Source organism: Lepisosteus oculatus, chromosome 8 (genome assembly GCF_040954835.1).
Source record: "Lepisosteus oculatus isolate fLepOcu1 chromosome 8, fLepOcu1.hap2, whole genome shotgun sequence".
NCBI classification, from domain to species: domain Eukaryota; kingdom Metazoa; phylum Chordata; class Actinopteri; order Semionotiformes; family Lepisosteidae; genus Lepisosteus; species Lepisosteus oculatus.
The window spans coordinates 39,921,925-39,947,321 of NC_090703.1; the positions used below are offsets into that span (position 1 = coordinate 39,921,925).

Below are 25,397 nucleotides of genomic sequence, written 5' to 3' on the forward strand. Positions count from 1 at the left end.
CATTGGTCTTTAAAAACAGTATGTGCATGGTTGTCTTCTTGGGTCCAACTGCAAGGTATACAGGTGGCAGAAGTCATTTAATCCCAGATATAGCTAGGTTCTGGATACGCTCGGATATTGAGGATGTCAACAAAAAAATAGCCCAACTGTCTTGTTTTGTTGGCCAGGTGAAAAATACAGTGGGTTAGAAAACACAAGATATCTTCTTTTACAGAAAGAATCTCTTATGCAGAATTCTGTAATGTACTGACTCACTGTCTTTACTTGGCATCTTGGAGAAAAGTTTAAGTCCTTACTCAGACTGCTTGCAGTGACCTGGTTTGAAAAATCAGATTGCCAGGATGGTTGGAGAGAGGTGAGGAGCCAGTGAGTTAACCAATGAAAAATGAGTTGGGTGCTAGTCTTTAAGGTGTGACATCAAAACTGGTGAGTGGTTGCAGATGTTAACAGGTTTAGTCCTGATACTCACCCTGCAGGTCTCCCATTTGTGGGTTGTCCTTTGGGTGATGAACAGTGTCCTTGATTCATTGTTCTGGAATTAAACAGACTACAAATTCTATAAAGCCCATCTATGCTATGTATCATTAGACTGTTCAGCATTAGATAAAGCTTTATAATGCCTTTCATCAGAGGTGCCTCTTAGCCACGTTCCTCTGCATTTACATTGAAGCACCAGGCAGTTTGGTTAAAGCGCAGAATATTGGAAATCTTTAAAAACACTACACATCAGTCTATTATTAATATTAATAACAATATTAATTCCTTATACTTATATAGCACTTTTCCGGACACTCCACTCAAAGCACTTTACAGGTAATGGGGACTTCCCTTCACCACCACGAATGTGCAGCATCCACCGGCAGCGATAGTGCGTCAATACACTCACCACACATCAGCTATCAGTGGAGGGGAGAACAGCATGACGAAGCCAGTTCACAGAAGGGGATTATTAGGAGGCCATGATTGCTGAAGGCAAAGGGGTTATTTTGTCCAGGATGGCAGTGGAACACCTCTACTCTATTTCTATGACCACAGAGAGTCAGGACCTTGATTTTACATCTCATCCAAAGAACAGTGCCTTTTTACAGTTGTGGGCCCCTGTCACTATACTGGGGCATTAGGACCCACACAGACCGCAGGGTGTGTGCCACCACTAACACCTTTTCCAGCAACAACCTTAGTTTTTCCCAGATCTCCCATCCAAGTACTGACCAGGCACACACCTGCTTAGATTCAGTGGGTTGCTAGTTGTGAGTTGCAGGATGATATGGCTGCTGACTATGTCTTATTGCAATAGATTTTTTTCTCAGCGGTTTCCAGGATCTTGCTTATTACCGGTCCCAGACCACCGAATGTTAACAAAGGTAAGCAAGGCATCTTGTGAACTTATTTTTTACAGAGATAAAATATATTTTCAAATGTTATGCTTATATAGATGTATATGCTTATATTGAAGAAAAAGACCTTGTGCAGGTTGTTATTCGATTTTGGGGCCAGATGGAAATGAACTCTAGCTAACATCATTTCCTCCTGGTCATAACTTGGCCGCGCAGACTCCTCTGGTGAATACAGGAGTAATGTGTGAAAAGAAAGTGAAAAGAATACATTTGAATAGTGAGAAGGTTTCTTCCAAATAAACTTTTGATTAGCGCTAAATACTTTCTCTTAAATTATAATTTCTAAATACTAAGCCCAGGGCACTTTCTAAAGCTAAAGGGGATATCGATCAGATTTAAGAGTAGTTCACAAGTCTAAAAAGGTCAATGCTGACTTGTTACGGCATTGCCGGCTTGCAGATGTGGAGTTTTTGCGCCTCTCAGTGGCAGAGAGCTGTGGAAAGGGTTAACTCAGTTTATATTGTACCTCCCTCGCACCGCAGTCTCTGCGCTCGGCTGGCAGCGCTTCAGAGTGCACGGCGCTGAGCAGGCGGGATAAGGAGTTATTAAACAGCACTCCCACACAAACCTTGAATCAAAGTAGTTTTGATTTTCAGTCTAAAAAACCTAAGGTTTTCCTTTGGATCACTGGACAGGAATGCAATGGCTAATCATAATAACCAGGATTATTTCCGATCTGCCAGCAACGACTCCACCACTTACATGATGATGCCGGCGAAGAAACAGGGGGATGCGCCGTCAAAGTTATGGCTCGCTATGGTGGTCATTGTTGTGGTCGTGCTCCAAATCGCTTCCACTACCGGGCTGTTTGTGTACTTCAACATGTCTATAGCGCAGGTAAGGGAGTGTTTTTGCGGTACTGAAAACTCGGGGATGTGGTCGAGGTGCAGACGTTTGATCTGCGGTGAAAAGAGAGCAGAACTCACAACTTGGTAAGATATCAATTGTTTACATCGGTTGGGGGTAGGTGTTCATGAGGGAAAGGGGAATCCTAAAACTTTGTATTATTTAAAATCATTGCAGTTTATGGTGATTTAATCATATCAGCTGTGTTGCCTTAATTCATACTTATTTCCACCTTAATGCTTTTGTAGATCTAATGGAATGCAGTAGAACCGCGTGCAGGCAAAATATGCCGTGGAAATGTTTATATACTGTATATTTTTTAAATCTCTACATTCCGTGTAAAACAGAACATGACCACCTTTACAGTTTTCTTTGCCCTCTGGGATAACTTTTTATCCACTTTTCCAATCTCTGGAAAACTCATTTTGCAGAAGCGCAAAATCCCATTGGGGGAAGTTGTGAGTTGGGGGGTCGCTTTGTTTGATTTTCCCAAACCTCCATTGTCTCTTTCTTGAGTTGCACATTTAAAAGTTTGCTTTTAGTTTACGAACACTTGTAGCCAGTGTACTCTGGGGACAAAAGTGTAAAAAAGCAAATGCGTGCCTACAAGTCGTGAACATGCCATTCTTTGTGGAGAGTCGTCTTGGCGACTGCTATCGTGAAGAAGTTCCTGCAGCTCTATTAAACGATAGTCAAAGTACTGACGCTCTTTTAATTATAGATACAACCTTGCTATCTTTAAACAGGAAACGTGGGACTTCAGGTAAACAAAAATCCATGAAACGAACACACAGGGTAGCGCTTCATTTAATCGTTACATTCAATCACTCCAATCGTATATAGGTAGAACAAAGCTTGTTCTGTACCATTTAGAAAGTTGAACAGCTCATTTACCAGGGTGAGGGAGTGCAGGTTAGCATCCCACTTCGCTCCCCGCTGTCTGTTTTTAAATACAAACTGCCACCACACCCACCAAATTGCGAACATTCTGAAAGTTACACTTTAAATTAAAATAGAAATCATCGGGAGTTAAGTGTCTCTTTGACGTCTCGAAACTTTCTCTGGCCGTTTCCATAAGGACGTATGGAAGATGATATTATGAGCGTGCTTTGCTGTCGCGTCATTATGGATTAAATTGGGCAGTTGTCTGTAGGGGGATTTTTATTGACTAACATATTTTATTAGTTACAGATGCAAGTAAAATACTGGCATAAAAACTTCAAGCCTATTTCCCCCGGACAAGAAATTTGTCTCACAGAGCCTGATTTCAAATCTAGCATGGTTTTGTTTGAGATCATCTCTTATACTTCAGTCTCAATTGAGAATAAGGACATAAGACTCTTCAAAACTAGTTTGAGTTTACAGAGCTAACTCACTGGGGGCTTGTGCTCAGATCACAGCACCAAATAAAGCATTGCACTAAAAAGCTGTGATGTATGCAATTAAACCTTCTGAGACAAAGTATCAGGGAGATTTTATTAATTTGATTAATTGCACTTGTGAGTGTTAGTTGAACTTATATCAGAGTGCCTTGTTTAATCCATAATGCAAACAAAAATACCTGAAAGTGTCTGTGCATTAACTAAAGTTTGCAAAAAGATGAGAGAATGCTATCGTCTTCTGAAAAGAGCCCAGCAAAGAATAATATAACTTTGCACTAAATTGCTTTTGCTGACCAGTTGTTCTCTGTCTAATTAGACTACATTGTGCCTATATGCTACTCCATTTTTGAGCTCCATAAAAAGCTTTTAAGCTTTGACCCAATTAAGAAAGCGTATTGTCTCACTACTGGACCAATTGGGAATAAAAACTTCAAAAATCTGATGAGAACCTCACATCCTGCTCGCAGAGAATCCCAAAGGTCTGTAAATCTTACTCTAGCATACATGTTCAGCATCATCACATTCAGTCCTCATGCACAGAAAACAAAAAATAACAATTTTCTTATAAACATTTATACAACTGCAGAGAAGCAACAACGTTACAGCACTCTGAAAAAACCTTCAAGAGCACCATGCACTTTCACAACAAGATAACAACAATGCCCGTAAAGACCAGATCACCCCAAACTGGATTACTCAGTGCCTTGTTTTTTCACTTTGTGGCAAACAGGGAGCACAGAACCAGATTGAAAACATCACAACACCAATTCAAGGTTTGATAGGATGGAGGGGAGGAATGGATTGACTGTTGATCTGTGGTTTATCAATTGGAAAATAAAGTCAGGGATCCTCAGCTTTGACGTCATCATCATTCTTGGTTGGTTTAACCCAGTTTTGCTGAAACATAATGGACAACATCATTATAATGACCATTCCAGTGACTCCATCACACACTGATATAGATGACACTGTCCCGTCTTTGCATCAGAGGAGAGCAGCAACTGGAGAGGCCAGAGGGGGAAAGAAACGTGCTAGTTGTGGCTTAAAGTAATCTACATCTCATTGGCCAGGGGCCAAGATGGTCATAAACCCCTGAAGGGTCATTTCTCCTTTGTCCACCACAGGCTTTAAAAGAAGAAACCAAGTTTATACACACAGAAAACCAAAAGTAACAAGGTAATAATTAATAGGCTTCTTTTACTGAAGATCTAGACCTTTAGCCTGAGTGCAAGTAATAACTTTTCCTGTTACTGTGCTGCTTCCTGTAAAGGTGTGTGAAGTCTCAGGAGGCAGTACTCCACCTTTAGACTTATTTACAAGAAAGGGAAAGTTGGCCAGAGCAGAATGACCTACTGTATTTCAGGGAATTCCAGCTTTGGAAGGATAAGAGCCTGGCCACTGAGAAATCTCAGTGTTTTCATAAGCACTGTGTCTAATCCAACTCCTTTCGCTAGTAGTGTACAGTCTATGTGGCAGGCCAAGCTACAGTCCACCTCCTGATTTCAGTTTATTTTTGCAGTATTCTAACTTGAATGAAAACAAAACGTGGCCACTAAGCATAGACCAGGGCTGCAGAATGTCTGCAGCTCATAACCACTTTTCGTTGTGTACAGCAATTTCATAGCACTTAAAGAGGCCTCACTATCTAATTTTGTTGAGTTCTGTTACCCTAAATATGCGCTTTTTAAAACTTTTTCTGAGCTGTGAAAGAGATATGACTACATAAACAGTCTTTCATTGGCATTTCTGATTCGGCTGTTTTGTAAAATCCATTTTGAGCCCAGGAGTCAGCCCAAGAGACAGGCCTAAGATGTTTTCTAAGTCAAGGTTTGCGACTCCATAGAAACCCGACAAAAAGTTAGTTGATACCTTCAGTCTTTACTCCAGTGATATTTACTACAGTACATACAGTAGACCTCTGCCACTCTTCTGCACAGCAGCAAATGTCTCTACACCCTGCACTCTACACTACGTCGTGCCCATTGGAAATTAACATGAAGTACTTTATATAAGAAACAGGAATTGTGCAAAATATACTTTATCTTTTAACCAAAATATATTAGTTTTCGGTAGCATGGTGGCATGGCAGTTAGCACTGGTGCATGGCGCTAGGTTCACAGTCCTGGGTTCAAGTTCACAGTCCTGGGTTCAATTCAGTTTCTGTGTGGAGTTTGCATGCTCTTCCTGAAGCCAGGTGGGATTTTGCCGGATCCTCTGGTTTCCTCCAACAGTTCGAAATAATTCTGTCTAGGCTGACAGACATGACAAACATGTCTACAATGCCCCTTGTGCCCCTGTGATGGACTGAAGTCCAATTCAGGGTGTATCCTACCTTGCACCTGCTGGCCAGGTGAGGCTCTGGATCAGATTGACCCTGTAATGGTCTAAGCAGTTATTGAAAACAGATGGAGTGTCAGCTTCTGTAAAAGACATGGGGTTGGGTTGCATCCGGTATATATTTATACATTCAGTAGACATTACTGTATGTATTACAGCTCTCTAGGGGCTTTTGAATAACTGACTAGTCTCATTTGATCCTGTAATAAAATCACAGACTAGAAAAATAAGCAGCACTGAAGGACTGCATGTCTTGTTTTGATCATTAGTTTCTCTCATGTTCTTTTAAAGCTGTTCTGTGGTTTACTGATAACTATGTGATTCTCACACGAGTACACAGTAGTCCTAAGCAATATATACATTTGCAGAATCACATTAGCTTGTCTTTAGTTAGAAAATGCAAAACAAATATAAGGTCACGAAAAAAACAAGTGCCAGGTGTTTAAGTCTGATAAACTAGAAAAAATAACCTATTTTAAGAGACCTCATTGTATAGTTCCTAACAGTACCAACTATTTTGAATGTATAATAATCACTATAAAATTAAAAAGTGCTTTTCAATGGAGATTCTGATGTTTTCTGTTATCTTTAGTTTGGTTCTGAGCTGTAGTTCACCTGGAAATCATTCTGCGGTGAGATCCCGTTTTTGAACTCTTAATTTCTGGATAATGAACTCAGCTCATTATATTTCTACTAAACCAGTAGGAGGGTAAAACTGAAGCATTGAATTCATAATTGCTGCCACATTAAAGCTTTTTTTTTGTCACATCGTTTAAATTTCAGTGTTTTGTTGCTTTCAGCGATAATGAAAATTGGTATGGAGGAAAAGAAGACAAAAAGGAAAACTACACAACGTTTAAAGAGAAAAAAATGCATTTTCACCATGTCTTAGTTTTTGCACTTGCAAAATGGAACCTTGCTGTAAAGACACTAATACTGTAGTGTTAAAATCCATAAAAATAAGATATCTCAATAGTGCTATTATGTCAAGGGTATTTATGAGACAGGTATTGAGAAATGTGTTTTGAGCAGTGAATCACAACAACTGCTGGCACTGACAGAAAGTGCTCCTGGTTTATGACTTTGGTGCGATCACAGATTTGTTACCAGTTTCCTGCCAAGTTTTTAAAGCAATTTTTTTTTCTGTGAAGTGAAGTACAGTAGGTGAGTTTTGTTTTCCCCTGCTAGGTGTAACTTTAGGCAAAGTTGACTGCACAGAGAACACTAAGCCTTGTAAAAGACATTGTCTAATTAATCGTTTCCGTGAGTGCTGTTTAGTTTCTTCTTAACAATATCTGTATAAAACTGAAATCTGAAGCCGATTCCAGGAAGGGCCTGATTTTTTAAAGACCCGAACCTGCAACCTGCATACTCCCTGACCCACCCCACTTAATAAAAGCCACAACCTGACCCTACCCCAAATACAAACAATAATCTAGTCAACATAAGGTCATATATTGGCTTCGTAGTGTTAAAGCTTCCAGTGTAATCAGTCAGATTTACTAATGTAATCAGTAACATTAAGAGCATTATTTTCAAAGCACTAACTATTTTATAGGAGAACTGTTTAAATGTTAAATTAACTACCGTTATGGATGTTATGACAATATATTAAATGTTAAATTAACAACTGTTACAGGTGTTATGACAGTTTTAAATGGTTAGTGAACTGAAAACATCCCCTCTAAATTCTTTGTCAAATTACAAAGAGAGTTCCGGGTACCAGATGACTTTCTCGTAAAACAAATCCTGCCAATGAAAAATCCTTTGCTTGGGGCACCGGTTGCTGGAATTGACATGACAAAACTAGTTTTTCGAGCCGGGGTGATCAAAATCTTTACCTTTGCTTGCTTTCAGAAACTTCTATTTGGAAAATGTACTAATATTCTCATGCTAGGAATTGATTGATTCCAGAATAGCATTAGATTGTTCCAAAGTGTTTCAAGAGATGCTTTTAGTGTCTTCTAGTGTGGATTCTGCAAGTTAGCCTGTTTGAACAATGGTCACTGTATTAAACAGACGAGTACTGTTTTTACCATCTAAAAATTGGCATCATTACTCTGCTCTCCTCCCCACTAATAGCTGATGTGTGGTGAGCGTTCTGGCACACTATGGCTGCCGTCCCATCATCCAGGTGGATGCTGCACATTGGTTGTGGTGGAGGGGAGTCCCCATTACCTGTAAAGTGCTTTGAGTGGAGTGTCCAGAAAAGCGCTATATAAGTGTAAGCAATTAATAATAATTATTATTACTGCCATCCAGCTTTGTATCAGGCAACAATATTAGCCCTCCTGATAGCTTGCTTTGTGTTCTCTGCAGTGTTTTATAACCAATTGTCTCATTTGGTTATACACAGGACTCCTACAGCTTTCACTTTTCAATGTAATGCATCACTGAGAGGTTACCTATAATGTGATAATCAACCATTCACATGTCTAGTATCATGACTTCCAGACCTCTTTTGCCTGAGTTTTCTTCAAGTTCAGGAAAGATACTTTACCAAGTTTGTTTTTTTTCTGCACACTTAACTGCTTTTCGAGAAACCAATTCCTCGAAAAGCTATGTGGAACCACCAACATGAGAGAGTCTTGTGTTAATTCACAAAATCCATCCACGCGAACTGATTCAAAATATCTTCCATCTTTACCAAGACCAATATTCTTTAACTCATGCTTTTGAAGAAAATAGCAGCCAAGGAAGGGGGGTGCATTTGTGTTAATGGAAGTTCCAGTTTTGGGGTTGACATGTGAAAAACAGACTTATCAATGAACGTGATAGAGAATACACACTGCAATACAATGGGGCATGGACATTTGAGTGAAATGCAAAATGGTTCTTCTCTCTGACAGACCAAGAACCAGGGTGTCACGGAGGAGCTGAAGTGCCTGCAATTTCTGAACGCTATTGAGGAGCAGATCAATAAGGGACACGACATTCCTGAAGAGCTGGCCAGGCTGTTTAGCAGTGAACCCTGCCTAAAACTAGCAGAGGGCATCAAAACCTACATCTCCAAGGTGGGTACTGCTGTAACGTGGATCACCATGCACATTTCACAGTGATAAACTCTCATGAAAGTTCTTGCAGTGTTTGCATTTAGTGTAACTCCCTATGAAGAATTAATTAATTAATTTCATGCTATGGTGACTTGCACAAATATTGTAACGCATGAATGGAAGTTAAGTGATTCATGATTACACCCTGCAATTGTTTTTAAAATTGAAATCAATTCTAGATGGCAATCAGTGACTTCACCTAACGGTGTGCCAAACTCAATTGCAACACAAGCAGTGTTCCAGATGTTGTGTGTCAATGTGGCTTAGCCTTCTTAGCTATTTCCAGATACGTAACCTTGCAGATCATCAGGGGTTTAAAAAATGAACCGAACTTCTCTCCCTGCTAGCCATATCAGCTACTTTTTAGGTTAACTGTCACGATTATAGTCCCCCCTCCTTAAGGGTGCTCCAGCCCTTTCACGTGAGACTTTATTCTGTGCACCTGCTCCCTATTCCCAGCCCACCTTAAAAGCCAGGCACTGACGCTCATCCGGGCTCTGCATCTGATTTCCATATCGTGCGAGTCCGGGACCTGGAAGCGCCTGGTCCCGTTAAGGTTTTAACCCCTGTTCCTGTTCCTTGTCTGCCGGTTCCGACCCGGCCTTCGTGTTTTTAATTCCGTGTTTTGATGGATCTCCTGGTTTTGGACTTACTCGTGTGTTTTTGGATACTCTAAGGATTACACTTTTGGATTGTTTGCCTCGGCCACACCTCCCCCGTGCACCAGCGCACCTTGGACACGCCCCCCTGTCTTCAGCCCCGTATTCCTGCATGATGTTTCCCCAGTGTTTCCCCACTTCGTCGGATTGTGTCGTCCGCATAGGGTCCGGAAAGAACTGTCCGTTACATTAACGCTTTAACACAATTGTCAAAAAATAACTATGTACAACTACATGTATATATAAATACATGTATAACTATGTAGAACTACAGTATAACTACAAAAGCTATTAATCACAAAAAACTTCCCAGTGAACTCCAGTTTATCTTCTTCCTAATAAGAATCAATCTACAAGGTAGTACTGATTGACTTTTTCCAGCTGAATAGCAGAATAATATCCCATACGTCTACTAGAGCTGCTACTGCTGCTATTACTAATAAATATATTATTATTGCATCTTTCACGCCAAAGCAAAGCACCTCTCACTTTACAATATATTTCATATATTAAAGTAGAAATAATTAATATAGCATTTGCAAAATGAAAAATGCCACAGAAATCATAGTAAAATACAAATAGTTGATATTTCAAATTATTTTCTTAATTCTTCTTCTTATTATACCTTTGCCTGGAATCATAATTCATTACAGACAGTACATTCTCAATGTAATGACATTTAGAAGTGTAAAAGCTCTCCCAGATGTGAACAAATACAGTATGTTATCCAACAAGATCTGAACAATGCTGATGATATGGGTGTAAAGAGTTCTACAGGCTGGGAGTGGTCTCCCTAGGCCTTATGCCATTTCACCCTTGGAGTGCCAGTTTAATCAGATCACAATAGAGGTTCTGGCTGATAAAAAAGAGTATTTTAGTCAAACAATTTGGTGACATTGTACTCAGTTCATCAAATGTAAGTAAAAGTATTTTAAAATAACTCTATCATGCACCAGCAGCCAAGTTCTGCCCTGTCTACACTGTCTACCCTGTTTTTAGTTTTTGTTAGCGTTCTAGTAGTTGCATTCCGTACAAGTAGACATCAGAAATTATGTGAAGGAGCAGGAAAGAATTGAAATACAGTTTTTGAGATTTAAAGGGGAACTGCAACACTCTTGTTATATTTTGGGGTTGGAAAGGATCGGCATTATTGTGTGCATTTCAAACCACAATGAAAGAAAAATGTACACAGTAACGTGGAAAACCTCCAAATTACATCACAAAATAGATGAGATTTCCAGGTATGCCCAGCGCCATATTCTGCGATTCAGAACAAGGCATTCAAACTTCAGGTGACGTGACGCGGGATTATGTCATTGCAAACAAGCGGGCTTTGAATCCAATGGAACTATTACTCTCGATTTCTAGACGGTTTTGTTGACAAATACAACTTGTTAAATCTGCATGCAGCTCACGTTGGAACATTTCTGTGGAGAAACGTCTGCTGCACAACCGGTTGTTATTCCATCCTACGTTGCATTACATTTGTCCCTACAGTGACTAGTGAGCAGGAAGGGCAGCTTCATGTCACCATTTGTGCAAGCTCTCGCTCGTGGAGAAACCAGAGGTTTGCGACAACATGGCGACTATTCAGTCATTTCACAAAGTTCACAATTTTGTGATTAATTTGGAAAGTAAAATTGTGCGGTACCATCTATTAATTTATTTTGTTACCTTGATTTAATTACCGGAAATTGGGACTGCAGTTCCCCTTTCAAACAGTGTATGTTATTTTCTGTGCATTAGAACATATGAATGAGATTATATTAGCAATGTTATAAAGGCAATTGAATAGTGTGAATCAAAGCATAGTTTGGAATTAAACGTTACTGCATGATTCCTCATCTTAGATATAACAGATGAGGTAAGTAAACCTTCTTCCTGCTCTCTGTGTTGCTAAGAAGCTGTTAGTGTAACCTTTCTCTTTGTCTTGATTCAATTGAAGACATTTCTGAGCAAACCTAATGACATTAGCATTACAATTGAGTGAAACTAACAGAAATAGCTGGGTGTGTTGTGCATAGCTATGAAAGTTCTTGCAGTCTTTATAAATAATTGTGCTTGTAAAGCACAAATACCATGTATAAAGAAAACAACAGAGGGCCCAGTATGGATCCTTGTGTAACACCATTTATTATTATTGATTCCTTATATAGACATAAATATTGTCTATTTGTTAAATACGATCTAAAGTAGCTCACAACAGTTCCCAAAATACTGGCCCATTTTCTAAAATGATTTTCATTTACTGCTTTGGCAATTACCATCAGGGACAAATTGTCATTTTAAATATTATTTTTTCTAGCCATGGCCTGATGTACTGTATCATGAAAGTCTCTGTATTAATTATTATTATGATTAAAATACAATTAAAATCCTCAAAATTGCTCTGAAGTAATTTAAAACTAAACAGTCTGCGATTTTTTTAATGAGATTTTTTATTAGTTTAGTTATAAACAGGTTTAAATGCCTGTGTTGTCAAAGAACTACTAACTGCAACACTGTATCTTTATGGAAAGGTACTGTAAGTGATTTTGTGTTTGTTACTTTTGCGTTAGTTTTTGTACATTAATCAAAGAGAATGAGTTCTTTGCTGATTCAACAGGCCTTATTAAATCAGGATAATTTAAGAACATTAGAAGGGTTATTCAGCCCAGTCAGACAGTTAGGTAAAAAAGACAATCAGATTTCCTGAAATCTGATCTCTTATAGGAACTATTTTGTTCTGAAAGTAAATAAGGAATTCTTCACACTTAGTCCTGCAAATGAAATAGTAGTGTCAGTTTCGTTGAGAAAACTATTCTAGAGCTGTGCTTGTTTTCCTTGATATAATTGGAAAAATAAGTGTTTTTGCTAACCTTAACGGTTCATTGCATATCAGTAAGAGCTGCTTTAGAATGTCAAAATTGAACAGGAATTTTTAATTTGTATCCTGCTAGGCAACTCCAGTCCATGAGGACCTCAGCATTCCCTGGTTTGCATTTCACATCTGATCTTACATACTTGAACTATTATTAAACAATTAGTGAACTGTTATAGAATTTGTATAATGATCAGCTTTTCTAGGTTTTAATCAGTTGTTAATAGAAAAGTATGCACCTACAGTATTTCTGTCTCCTGCTCTAGAGGATAGAGATGCCCATCCTTGCCCTGTAGTGTGTGTGGAATTGTTGAATAACAGCCATATTCTGTAACAACTCCTGACATATAATTCTTAAAGCACTATGTGATGACTGATGGAAAACAGTGGGACTTTACACATTTTAAATGGCTGCTGAGAATGTATTGTCTCTAGTGGTTTTCCTCTCTGACCCTGGAGTGATAAAACCATTTCACCTAATTCTGAAAAGGAAAACAGGACCACCCAAAGCTCAGGTCTTTCCCTTCTCTTGTCAGAGCTTTTAGAATACCTTGTGCTTTTGTATAATGTCTTTTCCCCCCTTTGAACAATCAAGAACAAGGAAGAGGGTTTCTGAAGGTTTACTGAAGCAATCTGACAGGAATATAGAGCTCTAACATTCTTCTTCTCTTACTAGGGGATTTAGCAACTGTCTTATGCTACTTTCCTTGAAATAGCATGAGCACCCTCCACTTCCCTATTATTTTTTGATTAAAAGAACAGCACTGTACGAAAAGCTATTAGAGTCCTAGCACTTCATTACTGTAGGAAGTGCTAGGCCAGTCCACGTGTTGAGTTTTAAGGCAATTATCTAAATAAAGAGAGCTCCGAGAGTTGTCCCCTCTATAGTGAAGTTAGAGAACCTGGGGGAAAAGTTGGTAATGAAGCTGCTGAAATGAACTGCAAATAGATCACACCTGGATGTTGTTTTGAAAACTCATGACGTCAGTCACCCGTTTTTTTTTCTTAGAGGCTACATCTGGTTTTATTTTAAAGTGTTTTTCTTCCGATTCTCAAGGAAAGGGACAAAGAAGGGTCTTATTGTATTGCTTTAAACCCCAGCAGAGTGAGTGTATTAAGCATTGTTACTTACCCGCTGTTAGAACACACAGCCTGGGGTCTTAAGTGACTATAGGAGTGCTGAATCAGGATGAATATAGGCCTAACAGATGTACTCTGCAGTCTGCCCGGTGGTACAGAGAAGTCTGGACTCATACTTGTCTGAGCAAGGAATATTCAAGTGGGCCTCCTGTAGAGAACAGATACATTAATAGGAGAGCTCTACCAGTGGGCTTTTGACTCCTGTAAAACAAGGAAGACAATGTACCGCCACATCAAAAAAAGCCTAGCCATGAAACTTGAATGGCAAAGTGCATCTTTCTCAAAACAGAGGAGAGGAAAACAGCACCATGAAGGAGTACACGTGCTTTATACATCAGATGATGATGAGATATAAGGTGTTGAATAACTTGCAGTATTTAAATTGATTTCTTAAAAATGTGCTAGAAATGTAACTGTTTCAGACAGCTGCTTCATGAATATGGTCTTAAGGTAACTGTGAAGCCACACCAAGCACAATACAGACCACGCACAAACTTGACAGTATGTGGTACTTTTGTCCACTACATCTTGCAAAGCCTAGTGCAAACATTTGTGCAGAAGGCAGGTATTTCTCTGACAGGTGTACGAGTAAGAGAAAGAGTTAAGAGATTATAGAATGTCATGAAAATGGAACCCAAATGCTTCTCTGGGCTTCCTTTAAAGCCTGTGGATTGCTGTCTTGTGCTGGAGTTCTGCCTGCAAACAGACGATAAGCACAGCTTGCAGGGAAATGACACCTACTGTAATACAGTATGAGTTATGAGGTAGAAAGTTAAAAGTGGCTGTTTTCCAGAAAATCTGTACACATATTTCTACCTGGACTGACCACATTCTGCTTCCCTCAGCATGACTAAAACAAACAACTCCTTGATTGCTGTTAGCTTGACTTAGTTTTAGAGAGAGAGAGCAAGAGGGGGGAGGTGGCCAGGAGAGGGGTAGAGATCAAGGAAGGGGGGAGCAGAAGAAAAGGGAGAGAGAGGGAAAAGGAGGTGGGGGGAGAGACAGAGAGGAGAGGGGTGGGGGAGGGAGGGAGCGTTTACATTCTCAGATTTTCTGGAATGAATGTTTTTCATGTATTTTCCTTCGGCTGTAAAGAGCTGCAACAATACCTGCAAACATGGCACAGCAATAAAGAGTATCTTGATAAAAAAAATAAAATAAAGAGTATAAAAAAACAGTGTGGAGGCAGTGTCTGCTCTGTCTGTAAACAGAGCAGACTCAGAGAAAGACAATGTTTGTAAACCTTCATGGGACAGTTCAGTTGGCAATCTCCTACATTATAGCCGTTTGCTTAAACATCCAATTGGTTTTGTTTGGACTTGATAACATTAAGACTCGGATTTCTAACACAGCAGGAGGAATTCAGAGCAGAGTTTCATTGTGTGAGCCAGCCTGGCCCTGCTGAGAAACAATAAAAGATTTTTTAACTCCTTACTTCCTTCTGCCCAGATTGTTTGGAACTTCAAAGAAACTGAAACCTTCCATTCTTTAAATCATTTCTTGTAATACATTCTTACAGGCAGAAAACAGATAAGTTGACTAATTTGGTGATTGTTTAGCTTCATTAAATTGAATTTATTGACAGTTGAGAATACAGTTGCACTTTGGCAGAGTCAGGTAAATGTAAAGGACTTTTTTAAAACAATACCAAACACTTGTCTGTAAAAAAGTGATTTAAAAATGATCGTGGATAATTAAAGTGAAACACTGTTTTATACTTGGACCAAATCTCCTCTTAATCTCCTTACTCACTTCCTTTCTTGTCCCTGATGATAAATTTACTTCTGTGGGCAGGTAAAAGATATAACACAGTATGAACTCATTATCAAATAAGAAACATACATGCATAAGATGAGAAAAAAAATTAGCAGCTTTTGTAATCTTAAAAAAATATTTTAAAAAAGAACTTGGGTCATCAGTGTGTGAGATACTGAGGATACATGAATGGTGAAATAATATTAAGTTAAATATACACTCAATAGTCCAAATTAGGTAGGTTAATAGCTGTGGGAATCTAAATCATTTGATCTAGAATGAAAATATTTAGTTCCTTTAACATGACACTCCCCTGTGACCATAAATCATTTAAGAATCATTAAAGAAATGTTTTATCACTCGCCATGACAAAATCAAAATTGTTTTACTTTGAACTCCATTTTTGTAGTATGGTGACCACAAATGACCACGATATTCTCAATGAGGTCTTACTAAAAAAGCTTGAATAAATCTTTCCTGGATTTAAATTCCACACTTTGTGCTATACAGTATACTAAAGCATTCTGATTGTTTTTCTTTGCTTCCCTACATTGTCTTGAAGAGAACATTGAGAATCTACATTAACACTCAGATCCCTATCGGGTATAGTAGAATCTTGCAGCTTTGATTTGCCCGTGTGATGTGATGTGTATTATGGACATTCCTGTTTCCTGCATAGTTCACTTTGCACACAATGTTACAATTAATTTGCCAGTCCTTGATTTTGTCCTTCTGTAAATCCCTTACTGCTGTTTCTTTGTTTGCTTCATCTCCCTGTTTTTATATCACCTGAAAATTTAGCTAGTTTGTTAACTACAGTATACCAGAATCTAAATCATTGACACAGATCAGAGCAGTAGGCCTTAGATGGAACCCTGAGGTACACCACATCTTATAGTTGCCTAATTCAAGATTATGCCCCTTAAGATGACTTATGGTTTCCGGTCTATTACCAGTTTTTAGGCCATGTTCATACATTACCTTGCATTCCTATATTTTTTAATTTGATAATTAGTTTTTAATGAAAAACCTTATCAAATGCTTTCTGGAAATCTGTATCATGCAAAGTGCTTTAAAGATTCAAGCAACATTCTTGTTGCTTGTTAAAATAATTCAAGGATGTTATTTAATTGAGATTCTTCTAAATCCATGTTGCCTGTCTCTCAAAATATTATTATAACCATGCTACAAGTCAGTTGTGTCTTTTTCTCATGACCTGCCTATACACCCATGGGCCAATCAGAAAATCCTTTAATATTGGTCCACTTTTAAAACAACAAAGCGAAATGTAATTTATTTTAAGGCTACTCTTTATGACAAACTCATCCTTCTGAAAAAACAGCCAAATGTTTCCAGGCATTTATAATAATAATAATAATTGCTTACACTTATATAGCGCTTTTCTGGACACTCCACTCAAAGCGCTTTACAGGTAATGGGGATCCCCTCCACCACCACCAATGTGTAGCATCCACCTGGATGATGCGACGGCAGCCATAGTGCGCCAGAACGCTCACCACACATCAGCTATCAGTGGGGAGGAGAGCAGAGTAATGTAGCCAATTCATAGAGGGGGAGTATTAGGAGGTCATGATTGATAAGGGCCAATGGGAAAAATTTGGCCAGGACATCGGGGTTACACCCCTACTCTTTTCGAGAAACACCCTGGGATTTTTAATGACCACAGAGAGTCAGGACCTCGGTTTTACGTCTCATCCGAAGGACGGCGCCTGTTTACAGTATAGTGTCCCCATCACTATACTGGGGCATTAGGACCCACATGGACCACAGGGTGAGCACCCCCTGCTGGCCCCACTAACACCTCTTCCAGCAGCAACCTTAGTTTTTCCCAGGAGGTCTCCCATCCAGGTACTGACCAGGCTCACACCTGCTTAGCTTCAGTGGGCTGCCAGTTGTGAGTTGCAGGGTGATATGGCTGCTGGCATTTCTGCTTTCCTTCTTTCTGTAAACCAGAGCTGCTTGTCTGGTTATTCCACTGAAGTCTGATACGGGTTCTACGTTCATATGAACAATACAAAAGCTTTAAAAAACTCCTGTACTCTTTGGAATTTCTTGTAATGAAACAAGGACCACAGCAGAGTGCTATAATAGTGTGCATTGTAGGGTTTGTTTTGACTTGGACCTTAAACTTTGATCACTCATTACTGTGGTAAATCTGTTCTTATTGCGTCTGATGTGATGAATGCTCTCGCCCTGTAACCTGCTGTTAGGTGATAAACACAGCATGGCATGGATATTGGGAGAATCAGACAGCTGGGAGCAGCCTGACTATGATGTTGCCTGCTGACCAATCCTTCAGGCATTCTTTTTATCATTCTTATAATCATGCTGGGCAGACACACGTCAAATAACTGCAGGTATCGTGATATCGGCAAACATTTTGCAATGGATTGTAAAGCCTTTTGCTGCCTTGCAAAAATTCACTGTGCATTTACTACATTATATTTGGGAATCTGGGAAATTTGGGAATTTAAATCTGGAGTTTAAAGATAATAATTATCGCAAAACTACAGCTACGTTTTTTTTTTAAAACATATGGCTTGGCTTGAATAAAATCATCATTTGCGATTTCCAAACCCAGTGCTGTGTGTGACATCAGCTTCCCCTTGGACAAACACAAGATGCCTCTGGCAAACAAGGTGACACATTCTTGAGTGGTGCCTGCAGTGTGGTTTTGATAAAACCATGGCCTGTTTATGTTGCAGTTTTGCTAGACGTGTGCCTTTAAAAATCTGCAAGTCCCTGAGCTCTCATATCAAGATGACGTTGGCCAAGCTTTTATTGACTTATAACACAGCTCACTACTCATTGCATTCTGTGGAACTGAGCTTCTACAGAACTTGACCCCCATCTTGATCAGCACAGTGAATTCCACTTTTCTTATTCCAGGAACTCCCTGTGTCCTGATGTCCAATATGATAGGAGGGGTTTTGCACCAGCAGGAATGACCATAATAATTCCCACTGACAACTGCACCCTGCCAAGATCTTCAGCCCAGAAAAACAAATATTTTTCCTCGTATTGTCCCCCATAGGCATAAGCTCCTAGTGCACATATATTGTTTCACCACTGGGGGGCAGTGCTGAGAACAGTCAGGCCTGGGACTTGAAGCCCTTCAACAGCAGTGCCAGTTGACCTGATTAAGCATGGAAGTGGATTTAAAACCAAAAATAGGATTCACTACTTTACTCAAAGGGTTGTGAAAGAATGGAACAGCTACCCAGCTACATTGTTGAAACCAAAACCCTGGTTTCTTTCAAGAAATGTCTGGATCTTTGAATCAATTAAACACTAACTTCCAAGCTGGTTAAATGGTCCGAAATGTGCCCTTGTGGGAAGAAAATAAATGTAAAAGTTTAATAAATAAACTGGATCTACTGTCTTTCAGGTGACTGAAAATGCCATAAGGAAGCTTGCACTCCAGGGTGAGTCTCAGTGTTAATTTTTCTTGTGGGAAAGCTAGTCTGAAAAACTATGGTTGTCGATTCCAATTGCATCTGGTATTTATCCAGTTTACAGACCTACATTCTAAAACAAAAGCTGAGCATTTAAAAGAATCCTACATTTCAAAGAACCAAACTTGCTTGAGCTTTTTCATTATCATGAACAGCTTGAACCTACACTACCGGACACCGAAAGTGAGAACAGTCACTCTGGTGTCTGACTTTTCAGGAGAAAGAAATATTAATTCAGCCTCATCAAATATTTCCAAGCAACACATTTAAAAAATAAATGTTAATTGTGAGTGATTCATTTTAATCATGAAATAAATCATTTTTAAAGCCATTATCTGTAGGAAGGGGCTGTACCCCTTCCTCACTGACTGGTCATACTCTGGTCACCTGGGTGTAATTATTTTCAACTGTGGAATCACCTCCCACAAGGAAATTCCTTTGCTCCAAACATTTAAGGACATTATAACATTTTTATTCTAATAAACTAGAGGATATTAGACTGTAATAACTTGAGAGCCCTGGAGCCGTTATCTTTGCCCCACAAAACACTTCAGAGCAGCGCTGTCATCGGAAATAAAGCAGTCTGTGGGTTAAAGGCTAATCTTTTCATTTTGAAAAATAAGATTTAATATGTCCTCAGACGACAGGAGTTCAGTTTCCACTGTCTGCAAGTGAAGGAAGTGTCAGATGTCAGAGGCCAGCTTGAGTCACCCGTCGGTGTGCTGACTTTAGATAGAGCTGGTCACAGAAAGGACAAATCAGGCATTGTAATCCCTCAACATGAAGCAGATTCAAAGACCCAGCAAGTGATTTAGCAATCCAGCAGAACAAGTGTAGAGAAAAGGATAAGAAAGACTTTTGCTTGGTTTGGGGTAAAGCTCTCTGTTTTTTCAAATAACCATGTTCCTTCTTCCTGGTTTTTTGATCCACATTCAATCAAATAACATGAAGGATTTTTCTCCGAGGTTAGCTTTAACGTTATTATAGGCATGGCTGAAATGTGCAAGTTGGCCTAGATTAATGAATAACAGTACTGTGCTTTAGCTCCACACCCTTTTCTAATGTTCTGATTGGACACTTTCTCTCGTTTTGACTAAACCATTAGGTCAATGGTGTCACTGTTTCTTTGCTGTTGCTTTATGCACCTATTTTTCTCTTTCGGCCTTTCAGAAGCAAGAAATCTACCTCGAAGTTTCAACACATCGGGGTCAAAGGTCATTACCACGGCAACCCAACGGCCTTCAGCGCACCTCACTCTGAGAGACAATGGGCCCCAGACCTCAGGTTAGAGTGTCACCTCACTCTGTGAGACAGGGATTCATTGTGACCCATCTCCAGTGGTATTTGACTGTATATTTCAGTGAAAACCCATGAAACAGTCTTTTTGTAGGACTAATTTAGCCTGTACACAATTCTATAAAGGCAATAGAAGAGTATATATGTTTGGTTTAGATATACATTTGGTTGATTCTGACTTAATGCTGAAATTTTGCTATACTGTACAGTGGGGCTAAAAATTCTGCCTTTTCCTTAAAGGCCTTATATAAACGAATACCACAAAGATATACTCTTACATTCTGTGTTTTAATTGATGCAACACTAACAAAATTAAGTTCAGGGCACACAGCTGGTGAGTAAAATGAATGTCCTGTTTTTAGGAAAAAATTCCCTGACAATAAAAACTTTACCTTCAGCTTCAGACTCTTAGCATATTACACAAACTCGGCAAACTCCAGCAACTTCTGCTTCATTAATAGTGTGGGTCCAGGTGGAATGGTTTGTTTTCTCATTTGTTTTTTGCTAATGTATTTTTGATCTCCGAATCACCAGTTTTTTCTCCTTGGCTTTCTCTTCATCTAGGATTCACTTTCAAACCGGCTGAATGATCAAATGTTGAAAAACAGTAACGTGTCGGTCTCTCTGACAAGGCCCTTCCTCTCTCCCCTCAGGACCCTCTGCCTTCCCCCAGCCTGACCTGCACCAGTCCTGCCGTCACCCAGTCCTGTCCTGGGACGCCCAGTCCTTTGGCTCACATGTCCACAACATGAGCCTGAGCAACGGGCGGCTCCGGGTGCCCCAAGATGGCCGCTACTACCTCTACTCCCAGGTGTATTTCCGCTATCCCTCCCCGACGGACCCCAACTTGCAGGGCAGCAGCCACCAGCTGGTTCAGTGCCTCTACAAGAAGACGTCCTACCTGAGGCCCATCCAGTTGCTCAAGGGCGTGGGCACCAAGTGTTGGGCAGCAGACGCAGAGTACGCCCTCCACTCGGTCTACCAGGGAGGGCTGTTTGAGCTGACGGCTGGGGACGAGGTCTTCATCTCGGTATCCTCCCCTTCCATGGTGTACGCTGACGAAACGTCCAGCTACTTTGGCGCATTTCGCCTTGACCTCTGAACTCCTGAGCTGCTTTGGATTCTATTAACCACTCTTTTCCAAGGGGGAGAACAAACAAAACTCTTTGGGTCATATGAAGGAAGCAGACTCTGAAGCAACACAAAAGGGGAGAGGAGTCAATGCATCTGGCTCTTAACTGTCAGGAGCCCACCTGATTTAACCTGTGTGACATTCTGGGATAACCGTGCTGAAGGGTTTCTGAACTGCAGCTCTGAAAGATAATCCCAGTCAGTCCAGCAAGGTCTACTGAAGTCATTCCTTAGGCCAGCTCTGTTAATACCACTTACTGCTTGACCAGAGGTTCCAGCAGGTAGTAAGACGAGATGAAAACTCGGCCAGGGTTCTCCGGTGATACCTAACATAATATTTCCAAACAGAAAATAACTTAAAACCTGGTTCTCGCTATTAGTGCAACTATGGGCATCCCAGTTGATGATATTGACTTCACTTTGAAGAAGAAGAGGTACTTTGTCTGAGGTAATTTGACTGGAGAGGTCAGGATGCATGGTGTGTAATATGTGAAGTGGTTTATGGTTTGAACTTTAATTATCTGAGGATTTCTGCTTTGTCCTCTGTAAGTGATAGGAAATTCAGCCAACTTCTAAGAACTCTTGCTTTGATAGATTTGATTTAATATAGGTAGGCCCCAGGAAATATTATTTTTTAGGCCTAACCCTGTAGTATGGTTTTGTGCACAGATAAAATCCCAGTATTGCAAATTAATGTAGCACATCTTTTGCTGCTTAAGAAAAGAGATTTATTAAAGCTTAATTTGAGTCTGGAACACATTTTGCATTTGAACAAAGGCTTTGTATGAGTATGAAAGTGAAGCTGCTTATTGTATTCAGAAAGACTATCTCCCTGCTGCATGAAAAGCTGTTAACTATTAATATTGTAATGTATGTAGCCTGATTCAGATGCATTGAGTAAAAGAGTAACCATGTCTCTTTCATGCATGAAGGCAGCATGGTTACCTCTCCTGAGTTAGTCTGTTGGTGATCCATGAAATCTGTCCATATGAAATGATATTTCTGTCATACTATGGTGAAATGGAAAAAGATATGCTTTGTTTCTGCACGTGCTATTTAAGTGCTTTTTATACTTTAAATGTTGTATTGTGTTTGTGCAAAACGTTTCTCATCTGGGAGATTCCTAAAGATGGAATACTTTGATGATGACCTCATCTATGTTTACTTCCCTTAGGAGGAAATCAGACAGGAAAATCCTGAGGTTTTGAGCTCAGAATGAAATGCTGGTATTTTTATTTGTCAGTTACAGCAAATGGGTCACCGTTTCAAAAATATTTTTGCAGATCTCTTGCATTTACGAAAAGAGGCAGCCTTGACATAGAGATAAAAAAACCAAGCACAAAAAAGAGCAGGCACAAACACATTCATATCTGCCTGCCTGGCCTTGCGTGCCTCATTTCATGTGTGTGTCATTTTAATATGGCCAGGCTCTATCCATCATTGACATGATTCACGAAAGAGAGCTCTAGCTCAAAAATAAAAAACAAAAATGAAAATAATCCAGGACAGATCAGTTTTTGTTTTTACCAGCCGCAACGAGTAAACATTCCTGAGAAATTCTTTAGATCTGGTTAGTCAAGTTGGGGTAGGGTGCTAATTTAGGCCTTCTGTACTGTATGTCCTCTATTAGGCTCACATTAGAACTGGGCATTGCCTGAGGGAGGTTCTGTTAAGAATAGTAACAAAGGTCAAGCTCAGCTTAGTCTAATTGCTGTTAACTCAACATCACACAGCAACATGATTGGTTCATGTGTTCACATGTTAGCACTGACAGGGGAGCAGTTATTAGGTGTCAGTGAAAGGTTTTGATCTTTACAGAATTAGTCTAACTTTTTGGTAACACCATATAGGTTCTTTTGAAAACCTTGAACCTCCCTCAAAGTGAAATGAATTTTTGAAGTACAGTTTGAGCGCCTGTACAGCCTCAGCTTCCGCACGAGAAAGCACAGGAGGGAACCACTGTTTTCAAGTTTCTGCTTTACTGCTCTCGTAGTATTCAGTTCTTAGATTTGCTTTAAAATCTGACCTCCCAAAGGTTTATACTTTTAAAAAAAATGTAAATATTTTTCCTAATAACTGCAACCTGTATTGTAACAGAATATAACTAAAATACAAAGGATAGAGGTGCTCTTATTTGCTTCTGAGGGATTAGACATCAGGATTGATCAAACTTGTTTTTTTACGTTTTTTGCTCCGATAGTCTCAGTGCAGAACCAGTCTCCCAATGTAAAGCGTGATAACACCTAACTTGTTATTAGCAGCACCGGCACTACTTGTGCTGGGAAATTGTAACTGAGGAAGTGGATTTCTCCTGCATGATCCATATGGGCATGTCATGAGTTTTGACTTCTTGTCTGCCTGGAGACCTGTGACTCATTCACAAAGAAGAGATGAGTTCTGTACAAGTTCGAACACCTGCGTAGGTTTAGCAATGGGTTGGGATTCGCTCCTGGGCATTTGAGCTTTCTTGCTTCTTCACAGGAATTAGAATATAAGCAATTAGTCAGAGATTCTTTAAAGTTGCCAAAGTTTTTCCACTCCAGAGCTGTCCTCTAAGAACCCGCTGTTATGGAAATTTCTCCGTGTTGCTGTATAAATGAGTAGAATCAGCCACATGCAATAAAAGCTTGTGTATCATGCGTCATTAAAGCAGAATATTTTCCCCTGCCACAGGAAAACTGTGGAAGTGAGCTGTTTAAGGTGCTTTTCAAGCAGACTCCTGGGATTCTTTAACACTACTGCCTGTAAGGGATCCATAAGTGCTTTAAATCCACTAGCTCAACAAGTTACCTAATGTGAAAGATGTCTTTAAATTTCTCTTCACTGAATTGTTTCCTTGGTGCTTTGTCCAAGTCACCACAATCCTGCAGTTTTAACACTTGGCTAGATTTGGCAAGCTATTCTTTTTTTTTTTTGCCTCGGTACTCTGTGATGTACAGTACATAGGGCCCTACTGCGACCTGGTTAAGTTGCCAGACCAGTGTATTCATTAACTATGGAACAGGATCTTCTGAAGGCACTGTATCGACTACGCTCCCGAGTAGCTTCAGAACTGCTTTTGGCAAAACCTCGATGCATCAAGAGAATGCAGCATGCAGATCAAGTCGGAACAACACCCTCAGTGATTAATTTTTCATAGTTTGCAGTATGTACTTAGAGACCACACAATCAGAAATGGATTCTGATTACACTGGGTACTGAATGGAAAACTACTTAAAACCTATTCTGCATTTAGGATAAGACCCCTAAATAAATAAGCTTCTCAAAGTTAAAGGAAGCTTGATAGATTTAATGTGAGTTACATTTGTTTGTAATAATGTATAAACAACTCAGTGTTTTTTTGTCTGCTTTGGAATGCAGTAAACTCTGTCCTGTATTTCCTGCACAACAGGAGTGCAGTGCAGTGAAGAACTTCCCCCTACAGAGCCTAACATGCTTAAGTCTGAGCTGCTTAAGAACATCTCTCAACCCCTGAAGCAGCCTTTTACTGCCACCTGTACCACTAAATGCACAAACTTTAACACTGGGTGGCTGGATGTTTTCAAAGAGTATGGGTTCCAGCTTTTTTAATTCCAGAGTGTAGACTGAATGTGTATTGTGTATTTTTCTGCCTTGTGTATTTTTTTTATCTGTAAAAATAAAAGTTTGTCAGAGGATGTCTCAATGAACACTTGTTTTCCTTGGTCTGGACAACATTCATTTGTTGCCCTGCTTGCCTAACATATGGAGTCTGTTTGCTTCAGTGTAACTGTCCTTAGGATCACAAAACCACAATGCTGTTTCCCAAGCTTGTTGGTCGTTCATTAGATTGTTTCTCATCTCTCTTATCATACTGTGTGCTGACTAATGAATCATTTCTTGTTATTTTTGTTGAAAATCAGGAATTATTTTTAGAATTGTTTTTTCTCTATTCCCATATTTCCTTTTATTGCTACTGCTGTAGTACAGGCAACTGATTCTCTAACTGATGCAATAAGGACAGATACCTGGGGTTTTACAGTTACAAAGAGACACTTCGGTAAAGCCTAATACACATATAATCATTCTTGCCTGATTTATAATGTA

At 39.6% G+C, this 25,397-nt stretch overlaps 1 protein-coding gene and 1 long non-coding RNA gene across 2 annotated transcripts in view; one reads left to right on the forward strand and one right to left on the reverse strand.

Moving 5' to 3' along the window:
• The window catches only part of LOC138241045 (uncharacterized), an 8,842-nt gene extending 5,663 nt beyond the window's left edge, over positions 1 to 3,179 (reverse strand). The window contains exons 1-2 of the long non-coding RNA XR_011190257.1: positions 3,138 to 3,179; positions 470 to 532 (exon numbers count right to left, since the gene is read on the reverse strand). This is a non-coding gene — a long non-coding RNA (uncharacterized lncRNA). The remainder of the gene's footprint in view (positions 1 to 469; positions 533 to 3,137) is intronic.
• On the forward strand, positions 1,866 to 24,988 carry tnfsf10l (TNF superfamily member 10, like). Its single transcript, XM_006632725.3, has 5 exons — positions 1,866 to 2,234; positions 8,812 to 8,976; positions 18,839 to 18,875; positions 20,076 to 20,189; positions 20,855 to 24,988. The coding sequence occupies exons 1-5, from the start codon at positions 2,040 to 2,042 to the stop codon at positions 21,301 to 21,303; spliced, it is 960 nt and encodes a 319-aa protein (XP_006632788.3). The 5' UTR covers positions 1,866 to 2,039; the 3' UTR covers positions 21,304 to 24,988.
• Positions 24,989 to 25,397: the final 409 nt, after the last annotated feature.

What these genes read in the sequence shown, in the direction of transcription:
- tnfsf10l (XM_006632725.3), top strand. Translation starts at nt 2,040, where the DNA reads ATGGCTAATCATAATAACCAGGATTATTTCCGATCTGCCAGCAACGAC. An exon ending in TCAAAACCTACATCTCCAAG is followed by an intron (nt 8,977 to 18,838) that starts GTGGGTACTGCT and finishes ACTGTCTTTCAG; the next exon opens with GTGACTGAAAATGCCATAAG. An exon ending in CAATGGGCCCCAGACCTCAG is followed by an intron (nt 20,190 to 20,854) that starts GTTAGAGTGTCA and finishes CTCTCCCCTCAG; the next exon opens with GACCCTCTGCCTTCCCCCAG.